The following is a 24,165-nucleotide window of genomic DNA, read 5'->3' as shown; positions in this document are numbered from 1 at the left end:
AGAGTATCTCATTATATTTTTTAAAATTATAAGCTTGTAAATAGTGATGGACACAAATTGAAAAAATGCACCTTTATTTCTAAATAAAATATCGGCGCCATAAATTGTGATAGGGACATCATTTAAACGGTGTAATAACCGGGACAAATGGGCAAATAAAATACATGAGTTTTAATTACGGTAGCATGTATTAATTTTAAACTATAATGGCCAAAAACTGAGAAATAATGAATTTTTTCCCTTTCTTTTTTAATCTTCCTGTTAAAATGGATTTAGGAAAAAAAATAATTCTTAGCAAAATATACTACCCAAAGAAAGCCTAATTAGTGGTGGAAAAAAAACAGATATAGATCAATTAACTGTGATAAGTAGCGATAAAGTTATTGGCGAATGAATGGGAGGTGAACGTTGCTCGGATGCATACGATTTTCGACACTGTAGGCTGAAGTGGTTAATGAGTTCTCTTAAAGTCTGCTCCAAGTGTATACGTACTGCAGTTCTGAATGTAAGCCTGGCTTCAATGGCACAAAGAGATTTATATATTCAGTAGTGATGCATTACCTTCAGTTTTAAGAAGGCAAACTACACAGAGCATTGCTTTTTAGTAGCATGGCTTTTCGGTCTCTTTTAGTCCTCTATACTTTTGTAGTAGTTTTGGGTCGCCCCAAGCTGCTTGCTTTCTGTACAGAAAAGTTATAAAAGTTGTAATACTAATGATAGTAGACAGGCTTGTATGCCGATATAGTAGATGGTTATGGCTGTGCAAAACATAACTAAGTATTACACAGCACAGGAACATATCTGTTTAACAGATGTAACCTGTACACATTGAAAATTGTGAAAACAATTTTATAACCCTTGCACTAGAAATAATTAAGGTGCCCATTAATGATACAATATTTTTATCAGATGCAATTTTCTTAATAGATTTACTGGTTTAAAAGTAATCAGAATGTAAATTATCGATTGATCGCATAAACCGGGCGATTAGGGATCCAACTTTCTGATCGAATAACATTTTCTATTTTAATCTACCACAGAATCGCTTTACATTGATCTTCTCCACATACTGCGCAGTTTCCTGTACAATTCGATGATAAAAAGCTGATCAAAAGATTGCACTCAAGGACAATATTCTATATAATAAACCCCGTGTACCTGCATCCTCTCCTGTCCCTGTGTCCATGCCTTTGCGCTACTGCTCATGTGTGGCATGCAGGTGGACATTGTAACAGGAGGACGGCGGGTGCAGGGGGAGTGAGGGCGTGCGGTTGTGTGTGTTCGAGCATGGTGGGAAGCACGGCTTGCATGCGCGCTGACATGTGGCGGATGGGGGCTGTGACAGAGGCGGGAAGGGGGTTGTGCAGGAGGCCTAAAGCCTGTTACCGTAACGGGCTTAGGTCTGCTAGCTGTACTATAAAAGGGCACTTTAACACAAAGAAAATATTCTGCTTTTAGATAAAATGTTCTGAAAATACAATAAATTATCAGCTAAAATGTACTTACTATTTGATAATGGATTCAGCAACTCAGAACCCCCTTCCTTTTTGAATAATGGAAACGTATCAGGTTGTGGTAGTTGATTAGCCGAAAGAAGTGCCTTTTGAATTTTTATTCGTCCTTCCAGAAGTTGGTCCCAAATGGCTGAAAAGTAAACACAAAGTAAGCTCATATAAAAACCACTTATTGCATTTCTAAATGGAAGTACAATTATTATCCACAGTTATATAAAATAACACCCTATGCAAGCAGCAAATAGTTGTTTTCCAGCAATAAAGCTAGAACATCAATTTTTAAGGAGTGATTGGTTTTTCAAGATTGGATTATTTAGGAACTCCCACTGCTGCAGTAGGAAATAAACAAACTGTTAAAAAAGGAACAATCTTGTGGATCGCATCAGGCGATTTAATTTCAGTAAAGAGATTTACACACATCTACAGGAAACATTTATCGCCTGCGAACTGAAAGGTTTAGGGTTATAATTATATGCTTATAACCTGGAGTTTAAACATTTTAGAACTCTCCTCCAGACAACATAATGCCCATTTATCCCTATAGCTAATTAATCCCCCTGGTAAAAATAAACATGGATAGGTGCAAACTATCACTTGCAAGCCCTTGCATTGCAGACACACATTAAGAGATCTTACTGGCAGCATCACTATTACATATGCAGTAATCTGTGGGCAGCCACTGCTAGGGGTGACCTAGTTGTAAGTCTAGATCTGGCAAGACACAGAGAAAGAATTAGCACAGTCTCAATAAGAAAAAGCACAGGCCTGCAGAGCGGTTGAGTAAAGTCCCATTTATTCAACTTGTCTGTCAGCAAAAAATATGATTTATGATAGTTTCAGACAACAGGTGGCCCTACAACTGGCAATTCATAACAGTTCAGGTGAATTGCTTGTACAACCACATGTGGAAAGAAGGAGGTGGAGCAACAGCAAAGTTCACAACTCCTGGGAACACTGCAATCCGCTGAAAATATCCAGCCTATCAAATTGCAGGTAGGACGTAATGTGTCGAGCAGACAAAAATAACAGTTTGTTATTAAATGCTTTTGTACCTTCAGTTACTATCAAACATTTTACTAATATGCCAAGTAACTTGATGAATTGGGATTTGGCGCATCACAGCTTGTAGCAATTGATGTAGTTAACCAGCAGCTGTGTAAGTTGTTCCTTGATTTCCTTGCACCAATTTCATTAAAAAAATGTGGAGTTTTGATTTTTTGCTAACTACCATTTAATCGTTCAACCTTTTTTGAAGGTTCTCCATCCGATTCTCCCCACATTTTATGCATTACCAAAAGTTCACAAAAACTTAATTCGACCCCCGGGACGTCCGATAAGACCCGGTGTCCGGGAGAGGTTCCCTCACTGAACGTGTGAGCATATATGTGGACAGATACCTTCAACCACATGTACAGTCATTGCCGTCACACGTGCGTGACTCATCCCATCTTCTACAAGCCCTGGATGGACTCCAGCTCCCTACAGGTACTTGGTTGGGGGCTCTGGATATGGAGGCTCTATATCAGGGCTGTGGAGTCGGAGTCGGAGTCATGGAGCCGGAGTCGTGAAGTTGGGCAATTTTGGGTGCCTGGAGTCGGAGTCGGGAAAAAATGCACCGACTCCGACTCCTAATGAATTTGTAACTGTAATTAAAATAGAAAATATGATAAAATGTTCTATTTCTCAGATAATAGTCATTAAAAATAATGTATATATACAGTATATATACAGTAATAGCTGTGCTTAGTCCACAAAAATGAAATAAACCAATCAAAACTAGTTACTTGTGCTGCTTCAATAAAGCAGTCCCTGTATTTTTAAGGTCAGATATACATATCTGATTGTGACTGTATATATGATGTGTACACAGGAATCTCTTATATATACTAAATAACATCTATGCTGTAAGAATAAAGCCTGATGTGTAGCCGTGTCACTAATAGAGATGGTCAATGAGATGGAAATAATTCTGCATTGATGCTGATTTATGCAAATGTATGCACTCCCTTTGCTGATGAAATCAAATAATTTGATATGTTGTTAAAATTTGGTTTGGTGACTACAAATTAAAGGGTAACTGAGACAATAGTGCTGCACAGGTGTAGTATGCTCCTGGCGGCGGAGTGTGTGCATGCGCACTACGCCCGACTGGCTCAAGTACCTGGACTCAAAGCAGAAGATCCAGGTGGTGGAGGAGGACAATGAGGGACTGATTATCCTGAAGGCGGCTGGAGGAAGTCCCAGGTATGTATAAAACTTTAATTTCATCTGTCTCAGGTTTACTTTGTTACACAGTAGTACTATACTCTACATATGCACTCCCCACAGAGCTGCAGGGAATCCACTGAGAATGCTGTGCACATTGAACACAGAGGTGTTGTCTGTTTACAATCTCCTCATTCCCCTGCAGAGTACCTGCACATCATTCTTACATGTACCCACACTTACATTGCCTAGGGCCTGATATATGTTCTTTGTTCCGGTTTGTACCTCTTACAAGTACTCTTACCAAGGACTGGTTTTAGTCTAAAGGGAATAAATATAGTAGTCTACATATCCTTCTCACTTCAGTTGTCTTGTAAAATTCCTAAGCGTTGGCAGTTAAGAGACGAATTTCATGTTACATACTATTAATCAACAAAATTGTAATATGCAAATTAGAGGAGTCGGAGTCGGTGGAATCCTAAACTGAGGAGTCGGAGTTGGTGGATTTTTGAACCGACTCCACAGCCCTGCTCTATATTCCAGTATACTGCACCACCTAGGTGTGGAAGCGGAAGGAATTTTCTTAAGTGATTTGGGGATTCGGCATACTGCCCATAGTATGTTTTTGTTAGCGTTGCTAAAAATTTCATTCTTACCAACAACATATTCCTTTTTGAGGATGCCCACTACCTCCAGGTGCAGGGGGCTGCGATGGGCACGACGTGTGCTCCGTTGTATGCCAACCTGTACCTGGGGGCGTGGGAAAGAAAGCTGTTTGGGGATGATGGGCACTCGGTGTACCTGTGCCACGTTTTGGCCTGGCACAGGTACATCGATGATATCCTCAATTTTTGGATGGGAGGATGTGATCTCCTGTCCTGTTTCATAGAAATTTTAAACAACACGCGTAACCTTAAAATTACAGATGCAGAAAAGTTCCTCAGACATTTCGTTTTTGGATCTCCCAATCTCGATCTCGGGCGACGGCCTCATCTATACTCGTTTGTATAGAAAGGAAACGGCTACCAATTCTCTATTAAGGGCAGAAAGTTTCCATCCAACACATACTATTCAAGGCATTCCAACCGGGCAATAATTACGTATCCGACGGAATTGCTCAGATGATGAATTCTTTTGTGAGGAGGCATGTCGTCTGAGGTCGAGATTTAGGGAGAGGGGTTACAAAGACAAAAGCCTGATCAGGGCATATAAAAGAGCGGATATGAGCTCAAGGAATATGCTTTTAGCGTGTAAACTATATCCCACGAGATGTGACGAACAGACTAAGATTTTGCACCAAATTTTCAGCGTAACATCGCAAAGTCCACCAGGAATGCCAGCCAAACTAGGCATAAACACCCCGCACCCCCCCCCCCCCCCCCCCCCCACACACACACACACCCTCTCCCCCAGCTGGAAATTGGAGCGCAGGGCAAACCCAATTTTTGCAGAGTGTCAGAGTGTAAAGTCAAAGGGGCAAAAGGGGGGCATAACTAGTGTTCTCGTTAAGACCAGGGAACCAAGTTGCATTAAAATCAAATATCCATCTTGCCTCTTTTTGTAAAAGTAAACTATTCATGTTTCCCCCTCTTGCTGAGCTATGGATCCTGTCTAGACCCACAAACCGTACAGGTTGGTATTTACCTCCATGGGATGTTATAAAGTGTTTGGCCAGAGGAGTGAGATTGGTCGCAGTCAGACTCTTTATACTTGTAATGTGTTGAGAAATTCTAGATCTAAATTCATTTTTTGTCTTTCCCACATAAAAAGCCCCAAAGGGGCACAATAACAAATAAACTACAAGTACTGTGCCACAGTTGACAGTGTGAAAGCGACCAAACCCTTCCATCAGGCAATAACACAGATCTACCAACTTGAATATAACGACACATAGAGCAACCACCACAAGTGTAGGTGCCCAAGGTTTTACGATGTCTATTGTTTACTTACTTACTAGTTTACTGCCTATCCATAGTCCAGGATTTATAAGCAAAGATGTTTTCTGGGTAACAATGCCGCTGATTTATTTATTTTGGATGCGATGTTGATTGTTAGTATATATTTATCTATGACAGTCTATGCATTTGCTAGCATCATGAATGTTACGAGCCGCTGGGCACGCCCCCTGGGTGTCTCTGCCGCACTACGCCTGCGAGGCCTCTCCCGCTTCTTCCCTCGGGCCTGAATGTGGGTGGGCGGGGCTTGGCGGACGCGCTACTGGTTGGCTCACCCGTCGTGACTGCCCGCCCTGCCTCCCTGCTCGCGGTGGCCCGTGGGAGCGGGCGGGAGACGCCGTGCGCCGTGGCCGGATTGGGCGGCAGCAGACACTTATGTGGCGTGTCACAGCCACATAGGGATGGTCGGAAAATTCTGCGGAATTATTAATTCCGTGATTCCGGCCGGAATTAGCTAATTCCAATTCCAGTGGTCGGAACGGAATTCCTATACCTCTTAAATGGAATTCCGCGGAAATTTTATAATTCCGACGGAATTTTCCGGAATAAAAGCCAAAAAATCTCTCTCTCTCCTCCTTCCTCCTCCTCCTCCCATCCATCCATCCATCCATCCACTTATATCATCAAGTAGGGAATTGCAGATTTTCAAAACAGCTTATATACCATAGCTGGGATTTGAACCCAGGACACAGTGTGTAGTAGGTATCTGTCTTGCCCTCTAGACCATGAACCACACTACATGCTAAAGCTGGCCTAGCATAAAGCATACTACCATTATGATCAATTCGATAGAAAAAGTAGCATGATTAAAGCGGTTTAACACCCAGCATTACAACTTTGCTTTAAAAGATTGCTTACAGCTTACAAACTATTATGCCAGATTTTTTTTTTAAGCAGAAATTCACTGAATGGGTTAAACATGACATTTTAGTGTTGGATTTAACTAGGAATCCCCATCCGTTCCTATCTGTAGTTACAAATGTATCTTTATTTGTAATACAAATAGACCTTTGAAAAGCCTGCCGGGGAAGCCCTCTTTGTTCTCTCAGAGCAGTGTTTGTTTGTTACATTGTAGATAGATACATTTGTAACTAAACAAGCAAGCACGAGGAGCATTTCTAGCTAAATGCAGCACTAAAATGTCATGTTTAATCCATTCAGTGAATTTCTGCTAAAAAAAAAAAATTTGGCATAATCGTTTATAAGCTGTAAGCAATCTTTTAAAGCAAAGTTGAAATGCTGGGTGTTAGACCACTTTAAGGATTTGTACTTTTTGAAAAGCATGCTTATATACCATAGCTGGGATTTGAACCCAGGACTCAGTGTGTAGTAGGTATCTGTCTTACCCTCTAGACCATAAACCACACTACATGCTAAAGCTGGCCTAGCATAAACCATACCACCATTATGATCAATTCAACAGACAACAGACGTTTGGGATCAGTAAGAGCCCGATGGGCATATACCATGCCATACAAGTGATCTCTATGCCAACACTTGTGGTACAGCTTTACAAGCCTACATTGCCTGCTACAGTTACATCACTTGAACTCACATATGTCTGTGCGTTCTGCTTTCTGCTGTCAAGAGAATCTACTAATCTGATACAGATGATCTATGTGCCGATTGCTCGTTTGGTTCGCTCATATTGCCTGTTGCAACTGCATGATCTGCTAAACTAACAATGGATACACACAGGCTTGTATTTCTTGCTAACAAGTGATTTGGCCGTGTGTGCATGGACTTTTGCCAAAACCTGTTCTGAGTATGTGCTATCTGAAGATGATTTTCTGAGCAACTCTGTGACTGTCATTTCAAGACACTCTGAAGCAGCTGAGTACATCATTTAGGCGGTGCAACAAAATTTACATTTACATCGCAGCTTCCAAGTCACAGCAGACACACAATTTAATATTGCTTATGAACTGTGTTGGGGTCACATACTAACCTGCATAGTACCAAGAGTTCTCTGGCCGGGAGTTGAGGTTGTTTGGTCCTTCTTCCTCTTTGAATCCTCTCCTTATCCTATTTTTTGCAGATATCACAACTATCAACAACGATTTTTTTCTGCAACCTGCACATGGCAGGTGGACTATAAAACTTCAATTTTTGAGCTGCGCAGCTTTCACTTTAGCCCTGTGCACAGGGACCTTTTTCTTTCCAGAGTAGGTGGGGTGGTTTAGAGAGGGAGGTGGGCCTAGGGTTGTGGGGTGGGATTTGGGCAGGTTGCGGCTATGGATGTTTTTATGTATAAATTTGCAAGTGTTAAAGTTTTGTATTTTTTCAGATATATTTGTATTCAATCAGGCCACACCCCTTCCATATTTGATGTCAAAGGGTTTGTCCTACTATTTAATCGTATTGCAAAAACATTGACAATTAAACAACCTCACCCAGGGGCATAACTACAAATCATGGGGACCTACAGCAAGCCATAGATGCCCCCACATGTTCACACCATCCCTCCCTCTGCCCCCGTGACGACTTCTAGAGCCAGGGGTTATATAAAAAGTGTAACTGCATCAAGACCCCCCCCCCCCAAAAAAAAAAACAACCAGTGCCATCGTCATGACATCCCCCATTCATAATAAATTCAGTCAAAACACATGCTGTACAGGGAAGGGGAGGCGTGTCTTCCTTGGGGCATTGCCTGTAATGCTCCCATTTCCCAGAGGCACAGGAAGGCCTTCACACAGCCCCCCTGTTAACACATAAGCATTTTTATGTGGACCAATCGTTTTTTAGTAAGAGGAAGAGACAGTGTATTGATATCGGCCCAGTATTTTCTAGTACAGTGGATGCAATTGCACATGCTGTGCCTTTAAATTTTCTGGGAGGCATTTTTCTGCAACCATTATAAGTCAGGTGCTGCTTAGCAATGCACACTTACCATGCTACTTGTGACCGGCGATGTATCAGAGAACAAACAGACTTAACATGACGAACAGGGCCAAAATAAGACTGCTGAGTGTGGGGATAGGTGAGAGGAAATCTGTCTTTTGGCAGGAACCAGTGACAGAACAAGTAAGAATAGGTGCCCATACACAAGGAGACTAATTCTGACCATACACCGGACAATTATATGATGATCGATTGACCTGTCGATTCTTAGAATCGATTCAAAATAAATGAATTGATTGAACATGAATTGATTTTTTTTTTGCCCATACACTTGGGTTGATTTTTGTTCCATTTTTCCACCTTTAATCGTTCGGAGGTTATTTACGGTCACAAAATAAGCACCCTGATGAATCAGATTGAGTAAAAGTAGATTGAATACATAATTAAAAAGCTCTTGATTCTTGTTCCATTTATTGAATTAACCCGACATATTCGATCGATTCATTTTATTGAATTCGATCGAATATTGCCTGTTAAGAATTGATTCTTTATCAAAATGACAACTCGATTTTTGATCCATTCGATTCATTTATCGGTTGTTATAATCGATCAAAGTAAAAAACAAAATAGACCAGTGCATGGCCACCTTAAGAATAATGTCCAAGTGATTTGCCTTTACAACCAACATAGGGAAAAGGCAAGTTCTAAATAGCATTAACACTACATCTACACATTTATCTCATTATACCACATTACTTCACGGTCCCTTTAAAAATCTTCTCAGGTACGTCACTCACAGAGCAGATTTCATTCAGAATCACTGAGCGAGTCATTCTCCTAGCAGTAATGTCGAGAAGAGATGTCACCAAACATGAAAGTCTACACTCAAGCAGGAAGTGGAGGCCATTCTAACAAAATGGCTGCCAGTCATTTAGTTGGTAAATACAGTGAATAATTGACTAGCAGCTAACGGATTAATTTGCTAGCTCAGCAGAGATTTGCATGCTGGGAAAATCATCCAACCAGTTTTATTCAAGAGAAATCTGTTTAAGTTCTCTTTAGCAGGTTCCTGTCATCCTTCATGCAATACAGTATATGCAGAAGCAAACAGCAGAGAGGGAAGATGATAGCATAGGCTGAGCTTATAATGTTATAGAATAATGGCGACACAGACCACAATACTGTGCCATAGAAAAGTCTGCTACATTCAGCAGTCAAAGGGGGAGAACAATGAAACAAACAGCTGCTGGGAGGAGGGCAGACTTTCTTCAGCAACACTTTTAAAAACCTTTTCAAATCTCTGACAAAGCTCCTGCCTGTAGTCCAGCTTTAACCCAGCATGGTTCATAAAAAATAAAATCTCTTGTAAACACAGCGTTAGCCACATGTGCTCTAAAAATATTAAAGATACTATGGCAAACATGAGTAAGATTCCTTGCCTCCTGCAAACACCGACAAAGTCCATGAAAAATATTGCATCCTATGGGGTCCATTCTTTCTCTCACCATTACTGGTTTACCTGTTTGTACTTAACATTTTTTTTACTACACAGAAATGCCATAGAATCCCATTACATCACTTGTCTGTGTTTGATGAAATGCATGATCGTGGTGGAAGGGTAGTTTCGGAGGGTTCATGTGATCTCCTACAGTTTTAAAAGACAGTCACATCTGGGCAGTAGCCAAAATTAGAAGTCCCATAATTAAAGAGAGTGTGTCTGAACCATGGGGCGGTGCATTATATATGGTGAGCCAGCAGGATTACTTGTCAAACCTGCCGAGATGTGTTGGCTGCAGAAAATTAATGATTTAATTCTTTAAAACAATTACCACCCAAAGACACCTTCAAATGAACTAATGAAAAGGATTACCTTTTGAGTAACTTACATTTTCATCTGTTATCACGATCCTTACCAGAATCCTTTTATGTTCAAAGTAATGTACAGCAGCATATAAAATAGAATAGCCGCAGGAAAATAAGTGTATTTATGCTGTGGGAAGTGAAGTTTTTTTCCCCTCAATTAAAATATGCTTTATTGTATTGGTGAGATTAACTACACATATTTACACACAAGCAAACCAGGTTAACAGACAGGCATATATGTACGGCTGAGCAGAATAAGCATTCCTAAGGCAAGGAGAGGCTGCTGAGGGGAAATATGAAAACCCAGAGGACTGCAGGTCCCCCAAATGTTCAGTCAGAGAGGACAGTTGGATGATAATCTATTTATGTCTGTTCCTAGTTTCAAATTTCTATCCAACTTCACTTTTCATTACACTAACCCTCCCTCTAACAACATCAGTTATGTTTTGCCCTTACCACTTTTGTTTTGATAAAAACTGTAGCTGTCACATGGTCAACATTAGTCCTTGCTATGATCCATCCAATGATGGCAAATGCCCTCCTCCCTAGGTAAGTAAATGCATGCTGCCCACCCTAAAAGCCCACAGCATTTACCAACCTCCCTTAAGATGTTTGTTTTATATATGCATTAGATGTGGTGCTCGGGTCCCTTTAAGTAGCATTCCAGACACACCCTCTCTTTTATTCTGACTGCGAGGTTGGCAACTGGCAGCCCAGCCCCACAGGACAGCATGGCTCAGCCACACTCAAAAATGATGATTCCACAGAGCAGCAGCAGTCATGTGAACACCACCCTTTTCTTACAAATATAAACAATGCTATAAAAAGAAAATGGGGGAGGGGAATGTGGTTGGAAACCAAAAGGCAAAGTAATTTTGTGGCACGGATTAATGCGACATAAATAATTACTCTCACATCTGTGTGCTACGGCAGTGGCACAACAGAAGGCTGGTGGGGAGAACAAACTTGACCCCCCACTTGGGCTACATAGTCCCTCTCTGCATTTATGGACAAAAACAAACAAAAAAACAAAGGCATATACCCTCCATACGGGTTGGTATGAATATGCAGACCGGCCAAGTGTCACGTTTTCGCCATGACGCTGTCGATTTGCACTGGTCAAATGTCCTGACCTCTTCACAGAGCAGGAGAGTTTGCAGTTAACTGTTTCACTGCCCAGAGTCTTTGCAGAGAACACTAAAATACATACATCACACTCTGCAGCTTTGTCTCATGCTGAACTTCATCAGCAACACAACAACATAAAACTATAGGCTCAGCAAGGAATGTCTTTGAAGTTTAGAGAGAGTGAGACAGGGATATCTACCCTGGCTATCTGGTTACAGAGCATTTGAATAGTGAGGTAGATATCTTATCTTTCAATATGCTTGTGAAGTGCTAGAAAGCCTTTATGTATCAATCATATTGGTTGCATACCTCTTTGCTATTGCTTTTATTAATAACCCATATTGTGATACAAGATCCTTAATTAGGGATAGTTGTGTGATTTTATGCATTTACAGTCCTGGGACTAGAGTTATGCGCTTGTAGGCACTGTGTTAACATTTCTGATATGTGAAGTTTTTTTTTGCCAGAAATAAAGGATTTAATATTTTGCACATTTCAGTCTTTATTTTCTTATTTAATATATTGATAACTCTTCATGTAGAGCTGTTTACTCTAATTTATATACTTTATCACGTGTGCTGTGATTATTCTTTAAATAGCTTGCCTACCTTCGCTTTTTGCGCCAATCTCTGCATAGGACGCCGGGGAAACTGTATAGGGGAGGGGCGTGGCATTTTTGAAAAATTGGGGCGTGGTTAAAGGTGTGCAGGGGCGTGTCTTAGTGTCCCTTTTTTTCCTAGCTCCAAAAGTTGGGAGGTACGGATTATGTATGTGGTTCAAAGAAGCCAAAATGAAATAAAATTAATAAAAACTGTTTAAAATTGGGAGGTGAAAGGTAAACTTACAAGGGTATATATTACTGTGTATTGGAAATAGACTGCAATCTGTGAGAGTTTTGTTCATTTGGCTCATTAAAATTACAATTCTTGACCTCACCATTGAGGTCTTATCCCAAGAGGCGTTAAGTTTACTTTTATTGCCTTCTGTTTTTAAACATTTATTTTAGTCCATCTGCCTGCTGAAACATCAAGTTGAGGTCAATGTACAGATGGAGACGAATATTAGAAATTCAAAATGCTCTGGACCAATTCCCTTTACCTTGGAAGTGCATTGGCCACATGATAGTTGAAACAATGGATATGAGGATACTCTTATGTGTAGAAGTACATTTGCTATATTGTATTTAACTGGTTACCTAATGTAGGTATCATGTCCATTATGTTTGTTCAGTCTAGCCTTGTATAGACTATTGAGTCTATACCCATTCTTAAATGCCAATATTACCTATAGAGTTTGTTCACAACCTTCCTCATTTCCCCCGAATACTTTTCCCCCTGCTGACAATCTTCCTAACCCCCCTGTTAATTTGGTGAACGAATTTCTATTCCTTCACTCTCTGCCTTTCAAGATCTCACACAGTTGTTCAATTAAGAAGGAGTGAATATTTGAACTTGTGTCTGAGCACAAGTTATGGTATGCTATTTTTTTACTTAGTTCTAAAATATCTTTAAATGTTGCTGTTGTATAATTAATTGCCGTCAGTTATTGTCTTTTAATCCAGTTTAGATACCATTGTCCATTGGATCAGTATATTGACACTCAACAGATTATAACCGGTTTATTGATCTTATGACATATCTGTATCTGTGACTTCTAACTTCTTGCGCAATGCAAATATTGTCCTGTTCTTTGTATACTCTTTTATAAAATTCAAAAAAAATGTTTTGAGGGAAAAAAAAACATTTACTTTGGCAACCCTGAACCATGTACAATTCTGTAAATAGAGATGCCCTTAAGTATAAAACTCATAACACTTAGTGTTGCTCTTATGCCCAGACATAAAAATGCAATAGAAACTGGTTACAGTGCAAGACTGTAAAGTGGCAAGTTGCTCAATTGTACCATAGTGGTTAGCAACAGCATTGGACAACAATAAAAACTAAACCAAAATCTGAACAAAGCAAATTTTCAAAGCAGTAAGTCCAGTGATTTGTGTAATTGTGCTGCTTGTAAATTTGCCCTGCCCCGCTTGCGCAGCAGGAGAGGTCACTTTCCTATATAATTATGGTGCCGGTGGTAAAACACTAAATATCTCCGCTTCCACACCTCCTACACTCCCCAAATTTTCAGGGTAGGGAGGGGACCTCCCCTGAACTACCCCCCCTCCCCTGAACTACCTCTATTCCAAATTGCAGCCCTGTTTCTGTAACCTATCTTAGGAACTAGCAGGGCTCGGGAGCTGCAATTTAGCACAGAGGTAGTCCGGGGGGTCCCCTTTCTACACTTAAAATGTGGGGAGCGTAGGGCAGTTCAAATTTACAAGCAGCACAATCAGACACATCACCGGACTTAATACTTTGATTTTTAATTTTGATTTTTTTTTTTTTTTTACTTTTGATTAATTTACTTTCCACTGAGCATGCGTGAAAGGCAGTGTGGAAGGGAGTTTCCGGGCAGCATGATCAGACATAACACCGGTATCTGCTACTCTTTTTACTAGGAGTATCACAAGGTTTACGTGACGACCCCGCCCACTGGCTGCATTCACAGGTGACAAGAGCTGCAGTGGAGTTTAGCAATCAAATCTGGCCCAGGAAACAGGCATGTTGCCAATCACATTGCTTCTACATACTGTTAATATTAAGTTATCAACCTGATAGCTATTATAATTTGCCTTGTTTAATTTCAGGTTTAGTTGGATTTTTACCACAAGGGTTTAGCTACACATCTTAGAGACCTGACCCATCTTCAATGACTATCATGGCATAGTTCTTACTACAAATTCTTATGACAAACCATTGTAGGATTACAAAAACATTGACAATTACAACTTACAATTATGACTTACCAATCTGGTTCTTAATGCCTTGACCCTTAGCAACATCTGAGGAAACCTTTTCCTTGGAAAACGTTTGTACTTCATCTGATTCTTCCATGTCATGTTCATCTGCAGCTTCTTCTTCAGAGTCCTGTTCAGTATCGGTGTCCTGCTCAGCACTCTGGCTACCCTCATCATCATCATCATCATCATCTTCGTCCTCCCCATCCTCTTCTTCTGCTTTATCCATAATGGAATAATCATCACCTTGTGACTCATTTTCATCTATAAAAACAAAAATGAGACAATAACATTTACCAGTAATCATCTTTTGAAATAGAATTTTATTTATCAATTATGTAAAAGTTGTGGTTGGAAAACTGTGTTGGAGTGGAGAAAAGACCTGGCAAATTCTTTAGATTTTGCATTTACATGTAAATTACCCAATTATTCTGGGGTTCACTGGGGAAAAAAAAAGTGCTGTCTCACATGTGACCATTGTAATCTGAAGCCATGATGCAGAGGACGTGTCACTTCCGGGAACTAGTTGCTGACTGTGCTACACTGCAAGGCTACCTTAAAGGGAACCTGAAGCGAGTAATATTTAAAATAAACACATGATGAACCTGCAAATGAATATTACATACTAACCTCACCATCTGTTCCTCTCAGAAGCTCACCATTTTCTTCTTACAGTGATCCCTTCCAGTTCTGACAACATTTTGTCAGAACTGAAATATACCAGTTGCTGTCAGTTATATATCAGCAGCTGTCAGTTACAACTGAATGTGCAGTGCAATGTAATGTCCATGTGTCCCTATGGTTCAAGTGGTTGATATCAGTTTAACAGTGTGCTGACCAGGAAGCGGTTATGGGCTGATGGCCATTTTCAAAATGGAGGACAGAGAATTCCATTGATCACAGTGGACAAATGGGATGCAGGAGTGGAGAAAGATTTGGAGTAGACTACACAGGAGGGTAGTAGGACCTGTGCATGGTTATTTTGACTTTTTATTTTCAGTTCAGGTTCTCTTTAAGGTAGCCATACATCTAGCGATTTGGCTGTATGATTGACTATTCGATTCAATCTTTTATAAAATCGAGAGAGAATTGAGTGTGTTCCAGAATTCCCAATCAAGGAAAAGTGGCTGATTTCATGTCGAATCGACCAGCTTAGTCAATCGAGCAGGATGCAAGATATCGGTTAATCGCACAGGAATCAGCTACTGTTCACATGTTATTCGACTGACTCTGAATAGATTTTTGAATTCAGAGCATGGAGACACAACATCATTCATATCGAATGTGAATCGCATAGGATATTGTTTGTAGTGTGTGGGTCACTAGTCGATCGACTTTCGATCAACCATATTGAAGTTGATTACTTAATAAAGTCGATCACTTTGTCGACTGAACAGAATTGCTAGATGTATGGCTACCTTTATGCTAGGTACACACAATACAATTTTCTGTTAGATTTTCTGTTAGATTTACCTGCCAGATAGATTTTTTTTCCAACATGTTGGAAAAAATCTATCTGGCAGGTAAATCTAAAAGAAAAAATTGTATGATGTGTACCAAGCATGGCATCAATTCATCAAAGGCTGCTAGGTACACACCATACAATTTTATTTTAAGGTGGCCATACATCTAGCGATTTGTCTGTACGATCGACCACTTGATTCGATCATTTTATGGAGAGAAAATAGAGTTTGTTCCAGAATTCACAATCGATGAAAATGGCTGATTTTATGTCGAATCGACCAGCTTAGTCAATCGAGCAGGATGCAAGGTATCTGTCGATCACACAGGAATCAACTGCTGTTTGCGTATCATTCGATCGACTCTGAATCGATTTTTGCATTCAGAGCATGGAGAAACAACATTGGTCAGATCGAATGTGAATTGCATAGGATATCACTTGTAGTGTGCAGGTCACAAGTCGATTGACTTTCTATCAAGCACACTGAAGTCGATTCCCTTATAAAGTTGTTCGCTTTATCGATTAAATCAGAATCTCTAGATGTATGGCTAGCTTTAGATTTACCTGCCAGATAGATTTTTTCCAACATGTTGGAAAAAAATCTATCTGGCCGGTAAATCTAACAGAAAATTGTATGGTGTGTACCTAGCATTAGAGAAATGACATCTGTGGAAGAACAGAGTGGGTTTTTTTCTGTTTAAAGGCATTATATTTTAATTTGCATGAAAGAAATAAGAATTAATCTTATACCCGTAGAGATAGCCACAGTGATAAAATCAAAAACAGCACATCATGCCATCACCTGACATATAAATATATTTGCTACTGACAAACCACAAATTCAATTATACAAGTATCCCAGATCCAATGTCCACTAGGTCCTTTGTAATGGATCCATTATAAATATATATATCTAATCATCCGATAGAAACATCCTGCAGAACTTTCTTAAATAATCACGGTTGTAAAATCCCATATAACTCAATAAAAATAACAGATAAGCACCCAAGTAACTAACAACAGGGAAAAGAAGAGAGAAAGAAAAAGGAGAAGAACAGCTCTCTGTGGGAAGAAAGTCGCTGAAATTACAAGCACTGCGACCTTATAGTGGCTGGATAGTGTGCTAGTTATGATCTTTGACATGGGAGACCAGGGTTTGAATCCTGGATAGGGGCAGTACCTATTCAGTAAGGAGTCCTTGGGCACTGCAGGGTGGCATCTTGAGCGCACCCTTAGTGGCTGCAGCTCTTTAGTGCTTTGAGTCCAGCAGGAGAAAAGCACTATATACGGTAGATGTTAGGATTATTATTATAGTTAACGACCATTTAATCACATAAGGGGGAGAGGAATCATAGATAGCAGTCAAGAGCAGATCATAGAACATACTAAGGCCTTTTGCACACTGCAAGCGATTCCGATTCAGATTCCGCTTTTTAATCAGTTTTTACATCCGATTCAGATTCCGATTTGCAGTTTGCTCCCTGCACACTGCAAATCGGAATCTGGGAAACAAAACAGGTCATCTCAAAGGGGGTAAGATCCCTATCCAGGCAAATGAATTTGGAAGTAAAGAGCTGCTGTTCCTGTGTCCATTCAGAAGTTGTTCTCTTTGGAACTCAATTAAATAACCCTTTCTAGGAGAGGGTCATTGCCATGTTATGACTTTAGAATGGGGATTTTCCAATTGTTTATTGAATCACACTTGCTGAGAAATATTTTTCATAGCTTGTTACACAGGGCATGATTCACAAAACATTTTCACCTGTTTTCACCAGTTTTCATCTTATCTATGTTACTCTTTTAAACTCTCGAAGAGCAAAAATAAGGTAAAAAAAAAGTAATATTGAAATGAAGTTAATCAGGAACAACTCACTTTGAGTGATTATTGTGCCTGTAAATGTGCTGAAAGGTTATTTTTATCAATTAGATGAGGAGTCATTTATGAGAAGTTTTGTGAATAGAGCCCACAGAGTGCAGCAATAGAAAAAAAAAGGACACTCACTGGCAGTTTCCTTACTGGACCATTAGAGATATACGGACCTGCACGCTTGTTCTGCATCAATTACTCACAAGCTGGTAAAGCTACTGGATGAGAAAGCCAGGGAAATAAGAACTTCTCAAACAACAAAGCCAGCAAAGCTTACATTTCTACGATGACAGGTTTACTTGAATATACAATGGGAAGTACTTCTGCAGTCCAAGTTAAAAGAAGAATACCGGTAACTGCTGAGTTTGCAGAACATTAAAATACACTAATATTTTATATCAGTCTCCTCTGGAGACCTTTTAGCAGTCACATTTAATTATTACACTTTAACAAAGGCCTAGAAGTAATATTGTAGACTTTAGAAGCCTGCAAGCCTTTAATGTCAGTGAAGTGTGCATCTACAGGCAATACGGGAAAAAACAGGTGCTCATTGTAGTGTTAGGGTGTACATAGCCCTAAGATTTATCCACACCTCACTGACTTGGGTACTGATAAGATGTTCTATCAACTGAAAATTAGTACTTTGAAAATGTGAAGTTACAACGATTACATTTGCAAATATTTAAAGCAAATCTGAAGAGTAAATAAACTTATGAGAATGAATTGTATGTGTAGTACAGGTAAGAAATAGAACATTAGTATAAAAGAAAATAGCCTCATATTGTTTACCAGTACAGGAAGAGTTAAAACATCAGTTATCTATGCAAAAGAGCTTCTCTGAGCTATTCAACCCACTGGGTCAAATACAGTCCACCCAGCCATGAAATGGTGGTGGGGGGGAACGACAGATGGCGATAAGGTTTTACTGCAGGAAAGATCAAAGGTTCATCTTTTCTACTTTGTTTTCTAGCTTTAAATACATTGTGTGGTTTTAAATATGCAAATGTGACAGAATGATGCAATGCAAAAAAGCTATATAACAAACAAAAATGAGACTCATATCTTTGCTACTAATGTTCTATTCATTATTCATACTACACATACAATTCATTGTATCATAAGGTTGTTTTTTGCTTCAGGTATGTTTTGAGATACTAATTGAAGATCCTATGCCAGAATACCATTTTTTCCCCACAAAAAAATAAATAAAAATAAATTATAAACTTAACAGAAGAAAGACACTTTTACCTCAAAATGTCTGAAATGTTTAATAATTTTTGAACAAATGCTAGACTGAAAGCAGACTCTGAAATCTGATCTGAAAAGACAATCTATAAATAAATATTATCTAGCTATTAATGATTCTATCACATTAATCATCCTGCAATAAAGGTATACTTTTCTAGTAACAGAGGAAAAGACTTGGGTCTCATCACACTATCTGCAGTGCAAAGTGGTTTACACAGAATGGTGCAGCCTCCTTCAATACAAGTGAAGAGGCCATCTGCCTTTACCAGCTCAGAATATGCCGGGATGCACTTTTTTATAGCACAAGTGGTGTGAAGTGTGAATGGTGCCAGTATAATTGAAGGGGAAAGCCTAGGCAATAGAGGGGAAAAATGCAGTGCAGAGTGGTGAGCATTGCTTCCTGGTCCCTTGGAGTTTACTATAATGAGATTCTAATGACAATTAAAGAGAACCCGAGGCGGCATACATTACTGACATCCGAATAGCGTGGCACAGGGGGGGCTGGCAGCAGCGATACAGCGACCCAGAGGCATGTCTTTGTGCACATGACACGCCTCTGGGTCCTATTAGAATTTGAGAATGCCGCCTGGGGTTCTCTTTAAAATGAACCTTAAAGCGGTATTGTCACCATAAAAATCTAATTTCAACAGCAACTGGTCTGAGTTTATTAAGTGATAAAGATGCTAATCCTGCATTCAAAACTTTTTCTGCTGTTATAGTTTGTAGTTATCACATGCTTTAGGAGCACTGGCCCTAGTGCCAAACAGTGCCAAAAAGTTGAATGCTGGGAGTTCTTTTGAATGCTGGGAGTTCTTTTTATCTAGAATATATTCCTCCTCTTCCATTTATTTCCCTGCCTAGCTGATCACTTGTGTTTACAAGCAAGGCTGAGGTGACTCAGTGATTGAATGTGTAAATTAAAAAAAAAAAAAAAAAAAAAGACTCTGGGAGGAGGCCAACTAATAAATACACAATGAGCAAGAGAAGGGAGGGGGGAAAACCAGAGTCAGGGAGGATAGGATGTCAGCATTAACTTGGCAAGATGGCCACTGCCTAGAGTAGGGTTCTCTGCTTTTCCTTTATAAAATTCACAGGAATCGTTCCGTGGATAGCACAATACATCTGTTATGTAAGTAAAAGTAGTATTTATCTACTTATATATGTGTTTTATTATTTCTAGGTTAGCATGGGTGTCGCTTGTTCTTTAACAGGTCCTGCGCAGGTGCAGGACGCGCTTGACGGCGGCAAGGCGGAGAAGAATATGCGTGGCCGGGGTCCAACTTCCAGTCGCCCAAAAAGTAAACTAACGCACAGCGGGGACCGGTTGACACTCGAGGAGCGTCGAGGGCACCGGACGGCTGCAGGGGCCTTGTGGAAGTTAACATTTTTTTTTTTTTTGTGCCAGGGTTAAGGTTTGCTTTAAGAAGAAGCGTTTTCCAGAAAAATACAGCCTATGCTTTCAAGAAAAAATGCAAATGCACATGTGTGAAAGCTGATTTTCTATAGAAAACCATGTGCAATATGTTTTTTAAAATGCATGTAAAACCGTATAGCGTAAAAGCACACTTAATAGATGCAGCAACCTATACAATCCAACTGGGAAGAGGGCTGGGCAATAGAGTGAGAACAGGTGAGGGTGGAGGGTGTTGTACAGTCTATCAAGGTATTTTGGTCGTAGCCCCAACACAACATTCAGTGGTTTGGCAGGCACAAGGCCACTTTACTGCCGACATGTGTACTGTGAGCAACACAGATCATTGAATTCTTTGGCACTGGAGATTGGGAGCTGGTGGCAGCACAGCAGAACACTCCTTTTGCCTATTTGTGTGAACTCTCTATTTAGCTGGTGTGACATTTTCATTCTTTTAAAAACATAGGAAATATGACAAAATAATCTATATCATTAAAAAAAAGGGCAAGGTTTCCTGCCCAGGAGACTAAAAATAAGGCCCCATTTCTCACTGTAGAGTTATCTTATGTTCACTAAAGTGCTTCTCAGCCAAAACAGCAGGTGGAGCTCTAAACAAATATCAAATTAATCATACAGTATTAAAGTCTAGGAGAAAAAAAAAAAAAAAGAATGCTTTTGAAGAAATCAATGAAGACATTTCAAAGTTTTTCCATTATGTTTTTAAAGTGTAACCTCCAGTCACAGAAAATAGTTAATACAACAATTATTATGATCAGACTGAAATCAAATAGCCTATTATGAAACACATAAAATCTATTGAAAATCTATCGAACTGCAGCATTGCCAAGTTCAGTACAGTGCCACATTATGGGCCGTCGACCTACCGCTGCTCTACCGCCGCGTCTGAGCGCCCAAATTTACCATCCGGTTTGATCTTAGAAAGGGATGCGAAAGTTTGGGCAACCTTGTTAATCGTCATGATTCTTTATAGATCGTTGGTTGTTACGATAAAAAATATCAGTTAAATATATCATATAGGAGACACACACAGTGATATTTGAGAAGTGAAATTAAGTTTATTGGATTTACAGAAAGTATGCAATAATTGTTTAAATAAAATTAGACAGGTGCATAAATGTGTCATTTTATTGATTCCAAAATCTTTTCAAACTAATTATTGGAACTCAAATTGGCTTGGTAAGCTTAGTGACCCCTGACCTACATACACAGGTTAATCCAATTATGAGAAAGAGTATTTAACAGGGCTGTGGAGTCGGTACAAACATCTTCTGACTCCAACTCCGACTCCTCAGTTTATGAAACCACGACTCCGACTCCAGGTAACCAAAATGGCCCCAACTCCGACTCCTCAGTCTAATATTTAACAGGGCTGTGGATTTTGTACAAAAATCACCCGACTCCTCAGTTTATGAAACCACGACTCCAACTCCGACTCCGGGTGCCCAAAATTGCCCGACTCCGACTCCTCGACGCCGACTCCAACTTCACAGCCCTGGTATTTAAGGGAGTCTATTGTAAGTTTCCCTTCTCTTTTAATTTTCTCTGAAGATTAGCAACATGGGGGTCTCAAAATAACTCTTAAATTACCTGAAGACAAAGATTGTTCACCATCATGGTTTAGCGGAAGGATACAAAAAGCTGCCTCAGAGATTTCAGCTGTCTGTTTCCACAGTTACATGTATTGAAGAAAGGAATCTGCACACAGACTTGTAGGAACGTTGCTTGAAATTTATTGTTCCCCCACACACACATGTATTCTGTGATCTGACCGTAATGGCCGACGATCGTTAAGGGGCCTGCAAGGGGTCCCCTTTGTCAAGGCATCGGCAGAAGAAAAAACATGTACACCCCAATAGTGCAAAGTAACAGAATAAATTCACTCACATCATTAGCCCCTTCCCACACTGGGCGGGTACAATCAGGTAGCCGTTTGTCACTACACAGTTAATTAGATCAGTGCTTTTTGAAAATAAACATATTCAAAATTCAGAGACCCCTTTGGCCATCTCTCCACCTTGGTGTCATGATGTGCTGATATGGTGATGACAGTGGCAATAAGGTAAGGAGCTAAATTTTGAATATGTTTATTTTCAAAAAGCGCTGATGATCTAATTAACTGTGTAATGATAAACGGCTACCTGATTGTACCCGCCCAGTGTGGGAAGGGGCTAACGATGTGAGTGAATTTATTCTGTTACTTTGCAGTATTGGTGTGTACATGTTTTTTCTTCTGCCGATGCCTTGACAAAGGGGACCCCTTGCAAGCCCTGAAACGATAGTCGGCCATTACGGTCAGATCACATATGTGTGTGGGGGAACAATAAATTTCAAGCAACGTTCCTACAAGTCTGTGTGCGGATTCCTTTCTTCAATACATGTATTCTGAGCAGACTTGGAACCCAGCACCAGCATACAACCACATCCTGGAGTGCGGTTATCTTGTTTATGTTTCCACAGTTAGGGACATATTGAGGAAATGAAAGACCACAGGTTCGGTTCAAGTTAAGGCTCGAAGTGGCAGAACAAGAAAAATCTCGGCTAGACAGAAGCGATGAATGGTGAGAACAGTCACTCCACAGACCAGCACCAAAGACCTACGACATCATCTTGCTGCAGTTGGAGTCACTGTGCATCGTTCAAGCCTTTTGGCGCATTTTACACAAGGAGATGCTGTATGCAAGAGTGATGCAGAGGAAGCCTTTTCTTCGCTCACAGCACAAACAAAACCGCTTGAGGTATGCTAAAGCACATTTGGACAAGCCAGCTTCATTTTGAAAAAAGGTGCTGTGGACTGATGAAACTAAAATTGAGTTATTTGGGCATAACAAGGGGCGTTATGCATGGAGGAAAAATAACACAGCATTCCAAGAAAAACACCTGCTACCTACAGTAAAATATAGTGGTGGTTCCATCATGCTGTGGGGCTGTGTGGCCAGTACTGGGAATCTTGTCAAAGTTGAGGGAAGCATGGATTCCACTCAGTATCAGTAGATTCTAGAGACCAATGTCCAGGAATCAGTGACAAAGCTGAAGCTGTGCCAGGGCTGGATCTTTCAATAAGACAAGGATCCATTCATGCAGAGGAACAAGTACAGCGTTCTGGAACGGCCATCTCAGTCCCCAGACCTGAATATAATTGAAAATCTGTGGTGTGAGTTAAAGAGAGTTGTCCATGCTCGGAAGCCATCAAACCTGAATGAACTAGAGATTTTTTGTAAAGATGAATGGTCCAAAATGCCTTCAACCAAAATCCAGACTCTCGTTGGAACCTACAGGAAGCATTTAGAAGCTGTAATTTCTGCAAAAGGATGATCTACTAAATATTGATTTCATTTCTTTTTTGTGGCGCCCAAATTTATGCACCTGCCTAATATTGTTTAAACAATTATTGCACACTTTCTGTAAATCCGATAAACTTCATTACACTTCTCAAATATCACAGTGCGTCTCCTATACATACCTCCCAACTTTTTGAGATGAGAAACCGGGACACTTAAGCCAAACCCCCTGACATACCCCTAGTCAAAAAAAATAAATATCTATATATACCGAGGTGAGATCTTGCGTGGAGCCCCAGAGCGAGGTCGATTGATGGTCATTTTGTGCTCCTTCCATTTTCGAACAATTGCACCAACAGTTGTCACCTTCTCTCCCAGCTTCTTGCTAATGGTTTTGTAGGCCATTCCAGCCTTGTGCAGGTCTACAATTTTGTCTCTGACATCCTTGGACAGCTCTTTGGTCTTTCCCATGTTGGAGAGTTTGGAGTCTGCTTGATTGATTGATTCTGTGGACAGGTGTCTTTTATACAGGT

General features: G+C 40.1%; 1 protein-coding gene across 2 annotated transcripts in view; it reads right to left on the bottom strand.

Annotated features, from left to right (window-relative positions):
* The window catches only part of AATF (apoptosis antagonizing transcription factor), a 228,590-nt gene that overhangs the window by 187,811 nt on the left and 16,614 nt on the right, over positions 1-24,165 (bottom strand). For both annotated transcript variants that reach the window (XM_068269363.1, XM_068269364.1), the window contains exons 3-4: positions 14,355-14,609; positions 1,507-1,644 (exon numbers count right to left, since the gene is read on the bottom strand). In XM_068269363.1, coding sequence (XP_068125464.1) covers positions 1,507-1,644; positions 14,355-14,609 — 393 coding nt within the window. The remainder of the gene's footprint in view (positions 1-1,506; positions 1,645-14,354; positions 14,610-24,165) is intronic.

This window comes from Hyperolius riggenbachi, chromosome 2, assembly GCF_040937935.1.
Source record: "Hyperolius riggenbachi isolate aHypRig1 chromosome 2, aHypRig1.pri, whole genome shotgun sequence".
Lineage (NCBI taxonomy): Eukaryota > Metazoa > Chordata > Amphibia > Anura > Hyperoliidae > Hyperolius > Hyperolius riggenbachi.
The sequence above is the reverse complement of the archived record's forward strand: the minus strand, read 5'-3'. Positions and strand labels throughout refer to the sequence as shown.